At 47.5% G+C, this 7,448-nt stretch overlaps 1 protein-coding gene across 2 annotated transcripts; it reads right to left on the minus strand.

Moving 5' to 3' along the window:
- Positions 1-241: 241 nt before the first annotated feature.
- On the minus strand, positions 242-7,041 carry LOC134353234 (zinc finger protein 229-like). 2 transcript variants are annotated; one of them, XM_063061264.1, is made up of 2 exons: positions 6,967-7,041; positions 242-4,181 (listed from the first exon to the last, which is right to left on the minus strand). In XM_063061264.1, the coding sequence occupies exon 2, from the start codon at positions 3,365-3,367 to the stop codon at positions 1,973-1,975; it is 1,395 nt and encodes a 464-aa protein (XP_062917334.1). In that variant the 5' UTR covers positions 3,368-4,181; positions 6,967-7,041; the 3' UTR covers positions 242-1,972. The 2 variants fall into 2 exon arrangements, with proteins under 2 accessions (XP_062917334.1, XP_062917333.1); XM_063061263.1 differs by lacking the exon at positions 6,967-7,041 and adding an exon at positions 5,765-5,934.
- Between the last annotated feature and the right edge of the window lie 407 nt (positions 7,042-7,448).

Consider the following 7,448-nt stretch of genomic DNA (forward strand, 5'->3'; position numbering starts at 1 on the left):
CTGGAAACATGGCTGGTTAGCCCCTCGCTAACAAGCCAATGGACACAGCAGTGCGAAAACCGCCTTTCTCAAATTCCTTACATCTAGGGTCGATGTGACTTGGGTCCCATCAGACGGGGAGAGCCAGCGTGTTTTGACCACCCGCTACCCAATCTGAGTGAATACTGTGTAAACGCTGCCCACTTACAATTACCAGTCGGCAAAAAATAACTGCATACAATTATAAAGAAAGCTTTATCGAACAGTTTGTAGAAAAAGAAAATGAAGAGGGCACATTACAGTTTAACCCAGTCCAAATGTGCACACAAGTTGGAGCTCATTTTGAAGTTGTTCTTTAAACCACGTGCTGGACCCACAGTCTGCGTGAGAGCACACACCAACTTATGAATGTTGCTCGAAATCCATCTCGAACAAACAGGCTCTCCCATGGCAGTGTTGGTCCTTCCTCCTGAAGCCATTCATCTACACAAAGCATCTTGTGCAACAGGGACAGCATCCTTAGCCATCTTCCCTCTTGTCTTCTCCCAGCTTCCGCTAAAGAAAAACACCACACCAGTGTCCGTCACAAAAATTTCTCTGCCCAGCATTCTTGAGAACCTTCTCTCAGTTCCACCATCCTGATTGGATGACACAACATTCCTAAGCTGAACATCACAGCCCCGTATCTTCAGCTCAAACCCAAACATGCTGAAAGCAGAACACATTGCTCTTACAGAACTACTGAAATGAAATACCTACAGCATAGCAGTAAAAATTTTAACCAGGGAGTTACAAAGTGAAAGGTCAGAGTGGAGAACAGAGGAAGTGGGGACAGTGGGGGGGAGTTTGTTCACCAGGAGAAGAAATTGATATTCATGCCATCAGGTTGGAGGTACTCAAACGGAACGTAAGGTGTTGCTCCTCCACCCTGAGGATGGCCTCGTCCTGGAACAACAGGAGGCCATGGATCGACACGTCAGAATGGGAATCGGAATTAAAATCTTGGGCCATCAGGAAGACCCACTTGTGGGAGATGATGCATAGCATGAATACTGATTTCTCCTTCTGGGGAATAAACAGCAGTTTTGGTCTGCCAAGTCCTGATGAAGGATCCCGGCCCGAAAACTCCAACTGTTTATTTTTCTCCATGGATGCTACCTGACTTGCTGAGTTCCTCAAGTGTTTTGTGTGTGTAAATAGCCTGTAGTTTTGTTGGTTATTGCTACCTGTAAGAATGCATCATGACTGGTATTGTATGTACGGAAATAAGGGATTGGAAGCTGCACAAGGTTTCAGTTGGTCAATAAGCATATAAAATTAACAATTCTGAGCAGAAGTTTCAGAGCAGCTTGGTGACGGTTGCCCTTGTGCAAAAGTGAAGTTTGAAGGAAAGCCAAGGGCAAGCTGTCACAGACCAGCTGATTGGTGACGTCACTTCATCATCCAGAGTGGCGACAATTCAGAATCCGTCACCACAGAGACAGCCTGAGGTGAGCTGCAGGGTGGGTTTAAGGGGAAGCTGAGTGAACAGAGATCGAGTAAGAACATTGCTACAGGGTGATGGGAGGAGGTGGAACAGAAACGCTAGTAGAGACCCATTGGGCAGAGTGGCCTCTATACAGTACACTGAATGTGCAGCAGATTCAACAAGGACCTGAGATACGAGATTTAAACCAGAACTGATCTATTTATCACAGAAATCAGTTCAGAATCTCACGTCGAGTGAAGATAAGCTGCAATGTTCTCATGGCTCTGGCTCCAATGAGAAGTTAAAACAGAAAACTTTCACTTCGGACAAAGCAGATGCACATTTATAGACAGGATGAGGAGCCTACTTTTCCAGCTCCAGTCCATTAAAGATGAACGTCAGCAGAAGAAACTCCTCCCTTGCCCAGTAACCAGGGTACAGGACAGGGTGTGATAAGCAGCAGCAATAACATGAACAGTCGCCTTTAAATATTCAGCAACTGATCATTCAATTTCCACAAAAAAGCTACTTTAAACTTTTTTCCGCAGTGTGAACTTGCTTGTGGTGTCTCATCAGCTTCGATGACTGAGTAAAGGCCTTTCCACATTCAGAGCAGGAGAATGGCCTCTCCCCAGTGTGAATTCGCTGGTGCGTCACAAGGTGGGATGATCGAGTAAATCCTTTCCCACATTCAGAACACGTGAACGGTCTCTCCGTACTGTGAACTCGCTGGTGTTCCAGCAAGTGAAATGATTCAGTAAACCTCTTCCCACAGTCTGAGCAGCTGAATGGCCTCTCCCCAGAGTGAACTCGCTGGTGCCTCATCAGGTAGGATAAGTGAGTGTACCCCTTTCCACACTCAGAGCAGGTGAACGGCCTCTCCCCAGTGTGAACTCGCTGGTGTTTTAGCAGAGCAGATGACTCATTGAATCCTTTTCCACAGACAGAGCAGATAAATGGTCTCTCCCCACTGTGAACTTGCTGATGTTTCTTCAGGGAAGACGACAGAGTGAATCTCTTCCCACAATCTGAGCAGGTAAATGGCCTCTCCCCAGTGTGAAGTCGCTGGTGCAACACTAAGCAGGATGAATTGGTGAATCCTTTCCCACACAGAGAACAAGTGAATGGTTTCTCTCCAGTGTGAACCCGCTGGTGTGCCTGCAGATGGGCCGACCGTGTAAATGCCTTTCCACATTCAGAACAGGAGAACGGCCTCTCCCCAGTGTGAACTCGCTGGTGCAACACTAAATGGGATGAATTTGTGAATCCCTTCCCACACAGAGAACAAGTGAATGGTTTCTCTCCAGTGTGAACCCGCTGGTGTACCTGCAGGTGGGCCGACCGTGTAAATGCCTTTCCACATTCAGAACAGGAGAACGGCCTCTCCCCAGTGTGAACTCGCTGGTGCCTCAGCAACTCAGATGAGTGAATGAATCCCCTCCCACAGACAGAGCAGATAAACGGCCTCTCCCCACTATGAACTCGCTGGTGTGTCTGCAGTTGGGATGATGTAGTAAATGCCTTCCCACAGTCCGAGCAGGCAAATGGCTTCTCGCCAGAATGAAGTCGCTGGTGCCTCATCAGGTGGGATGAGTAACTGAATTCCTTCCTACATATAAAACAGGTGAACGGTTTCTCTCCCGTGTGAACTCGCTGGTGTATTAGCAGGTCAGATGACCAAGTGAATCGCTTCCCACAGATGGAGCAGATAAAGGGTCTCTCCCCAGCGTGAACTCGCTGGTGTGTCTGTAGGTGAGATGACTTAGTAAATGCCTTCCCACAATCTGAGCAAGTGAATGGTCTCTCACCAGAGTGAAGTTGCTGGTGTCTCATCAGGTGAGATGACTGAGTAAATCCCTTCCCACATTCAGAGGAGATGAATGGCTTCTCCCCAGTGTGAACTTGTTGGTGACTCATCATGTGGGATCAGTGAGTGAATCTTTTCCCACACACGTGCAGATAAACAGTCTCTTCCCACTTCGAACTTGCTTGAGTGCCTGCAGGTGGTACACCAGAGTAAATTCCTTCCCACACTTGAATCAAGCGAACGGCCTGTTGAAGTGAATTTTCTGATGTATCTAACTGCCTCCTGCTGTTAGAACAGGTCAACGGAATCACTATGGTCTGAACGTGCTGATGTATCTTCACCCTGGATGAGTGAGAATATCCCTTCCCACACACGCCCTTTCCCACAGTGAACTCACTTGTGTCAAGTGGATTGGCTGAGTGAGTAACTCCCTTCCCACACTGAGTGCAGGTGAATGATCTCTCTCTATCAATTCTCTGAAGACACGTCAAGTCAGACGTCAGACGTAGTGACTCTCTTGTACTATCAATGCAGTTGAAGAACTAATCTCTGGTGAACGAGTGCTGGTGGGTTCTCAGCATCCCGCTGCCAGTGGATTTCATTGACATAAAACAGAAAATTTCATTTTGGACTCAAAGCAGACGCACATTTCCAGCTGGGATGGATAAATCTTCTCCAAGGATCGACAATGAATATATTGCTACTACAAAGAAAATATCTGTTCTCTCCTTCAGTGACTAGAAGGCAATTTAAAAGGTTTATCTCCAGACAAGTTCATCCAAATCTCACCCCTACACCCAACATGTGTTCAGGTTCTCCTTGCTGTGACTGGAGTGCTGTCTTCACAAGAATCTCCTCCTCCACATTCAAAGATCGATGGTATTCAAGCGCCAGTGAACCGACAGACACAGCTTTGTCTTTTGTAACCTGCAAAAATATATACATAAGGCATTAACAGGTGAAGGACAGCATTTCAGAGAGATCATTTTAGTCTCTATGGTGAACTCTGATGTCCCACTGTTACAGTGAGATTCAACCGAATTTGGAGAAATAGAAACATAGAAAATAGGTGCAGGAGTAGGCCATTCGGCCCTTCGAGCCCGCACCGCCATTTATTATGATCATGGCTGATTATCCAACTCAGAACCCCGGCCCAGCCTTCCCTCCATACCCCCTGACCCCCGTAGCCACAAGGGCCCTATCTAACTCCCTCTTAAATATAGCCAATGAACTGGCCTCAACAGTTTCCTGTGGCAAAGAATTCCACAGATTCACCACTCTCTGTGTGAAGAAGTTTTTCCTAATCTCGGTCCTAAAAGGCTTCCCCTCTATCCTCAAACTGTGACCCCTCTTCTGACGCTGCATGGTTCAGACATCGCAACTGACAATCAGGTTCCCTGTCTGTATCAGAAAGGAAAGGGCCATTCAATCAACTGCCTGTCATTGGTCTCTGAGTTGGTTCTGTTTGCCTCTCTCCATCAAGTTCTGGGCATCTCCCACAGTACAACGAAGAGCACATGGTATTACATGGCTTTCCTGAAGACTTCCTAATTATTTTCTTTAGATATACAGAACTTCTGGCCCTTTGAGCCGCAGCACCCAACAACCCCTAACCTAATCACAGGACAATTTCTAATGCCCGGTATGTCCTTGGACTGTAGAAGGAAATTGGAGCACCTGGAACACATTGGAGCATTCCACAAGGTGCATGTCCAGGCATTCTGATTCCCCTCACCCCCAGATGATTTGACAGTGGTTAACTCATCGGAGGCAAGGCCAATGAAGATGAAAGAGAGGTGATTTGGTTTTCTCATTGGAGGTTGCTAATATGAGGCACTTCTATGACGTGAATGCTACAGGTCACTGATTATTGACATCATGTACCCAGAAAGAATGGGACAAAACATGATCTCATGATTAGAAAGGCCAGAACCAGAGGAAAATGAACAAACGCGATTTTCTAAAGAACAGAAGCTGTTGCAAGGATTTTTAACAATGCAGCCCTAATTAACATTTTTATTAACTGGAAGGTAGACCCAGTATTTTCTTCTAGTCCGTGAGCTCAATCAAGGAACTAGAAGATCCTCTAGATTTGGACTTACGCTGGATCCGGTCATCGGACCTGATCGCAATGTTCACCTTCGGTTACAAATGGTGTAAGATCATAAATCCATTTGTCTGAAAGGTGCCTTAGAAGTTCTTCATCGGAGATAATGTGAACTATACTTTTACTCCAAGATGCAGATATTTTGATTTAGATAGCTGGAACTCGGCAGCATCCGCTCTCGTTCCTTCCACCAATGCTTCCAAACACACCCCGCAAAGCGCTAGAAGTGTTACCTATGGCTGCCGCAATACCCAGAACCCCCCACGAGCCAGAAACCAGCCGATCCGTGACGGTTCCAGCGATACCCAGGGGCCTCAGAAATGGCGCCAGCACCTTCGCTCATTAGCAGAAATTTTCCCGGGGCCCAGGTGCGGATCGTGGGACAAAGGAACAGGGGAAGTACCTGGTCTGCACCAGGGTGCAGGGCCACGGCATGCCCGGAGCTCTCAGCAATCGTTCCCCAGTCGAGGTGCGGACCCAGGTGCTGATGAAACCCCAGCCAGGAGCTCCGTCCCTACCAGCCACCGACCCTCCGGAATCTTTTGTCCGCATGCGCGACCTTCGGGCACAATCTGCGACTCACGACGTCTGCGCACTTGATGGCGCATTCTCTAACGCAATGCTTTCTGGGTAGGAGCGGTGCCATTGGGAGCCTTTGGATAGACCGGTCCACCTCCGGCACATGCCTCACATCCAGTCAATAGTTTCATGTGGAAAACTCAGCAGTTAATTTAATATAATCAATATTAACCAGCAATCTTTGTGTCAAAATTCAAAGTCCACCAGCCTTATGGATGCAGATATGAAAATTATCAGTCAGTCAGCTTACAAATGGTGCTGATCTTTAATTCCTTACCATATCCTCATTGTCTGATTACCCACTACTCCTCCTCTATGGCTAGAGATTTTCTGGAGCCCAAAATCTGGCCCCTCTTTGGTTGTTGGCCCTGCTTCATTTACCATCAACCTGCTTCACCATTCAACATTCTACACTCAGCCGTCAGAAGATAGTGGTGTATTGCGACAACTGAACAGCACCGCCCTCGGTTAAAGTTACCTATGTATAACGGCGAGACCGACCTAGGCTGAGGGACCGCTTCGTGGGGCATCTTTGCACAGCCGCCACATACGTGGAATTGCTCAGTAGCCACTCATTTCAGTTCCCACTCCCATTCCCATTCCAACATGTCCGTCAATTGTCTCCTTGGGCCGACCTCTCTTCTTGCCCTGAAAGTTGTTGTTCTCTCCGGAAGCTTTCTTTCTCCACTCTGAAGGTGCTTTGGCCTGGCCATTACGGGAAACTAACTCGGTCAGGTGAAGCAGAGACGTCACGGAAGGGGAGCCGAGAGCTCAGCGTGGCACAACGATCCCTTCCTTCCCGATAGATTATCCCTCAGACCCTTCCACAGGCTAACGGACTGCCTTTCGGAATTCCCGACTAACTCTATCTCTACCTCTGTCCTCAGACCGTCACTATCCTCAGTGTTGGGGTGGAGGAAGCCACCTTCCCTCCCCACCTCAACACATTATAAATACATTTACTCCCGTGGAGAGGGGGTTAAAGTGGATAACTGGAGCAGGTGAGGATTGTACAAGACATCTTACTCCAACAACACAGGATCCCGCTGAGACCGCCCCTGGAATGTTGTTCACTGCGCGAGTCTCCCGGCCTCAGAGGAGTCGTCTGACAGTGGGAGCGCAGCGAATATCCACCGCAACGGTCCCTGGGACGAGGGAGGGGGATGGTCCCATGAGGTGACATTAAGCAGAGCAATCTGTCATCAGAAACAGGTTTAATATCACCGGCATGTTTCATGAAACTTGTTAACTTTGCAGCAGCAGTACAATGTAATGCATGAAAATATAGAAAGAAGAATAAATAAATCAATTACAGCAAGCATATATAGGTAATAAATAGGTAATTATAATAGTGCAAAACCAGAAGTAATATACAGTAAACACGAGGAATTCTGCAGATGTTGGAAATTCAAGCAACGCACATCAAAGTTGCTGGTGAACGCAGCAGGCCAGGCAGCATCTCTAGGAAGAAGTACAGTCGACGTTTCGGGCCGAGACCCTTCGTCAGG

The sequence above is a fragment of the Mobula hypostoma genome, chromosome 10, assembly GCF_963921235.1.
Source record: "Mobula hypostoma chromosome 10, sMobHyp1.1, whole genome shotgun sequence".
Classification (NCBI taxonomy): domain Eukaryota; kingdom Metazoa; phylum Chordata; class Chondrichthyes; order Myliobatiformes; family Myliobatidae; genus Mobula; species Mobula hypostoma.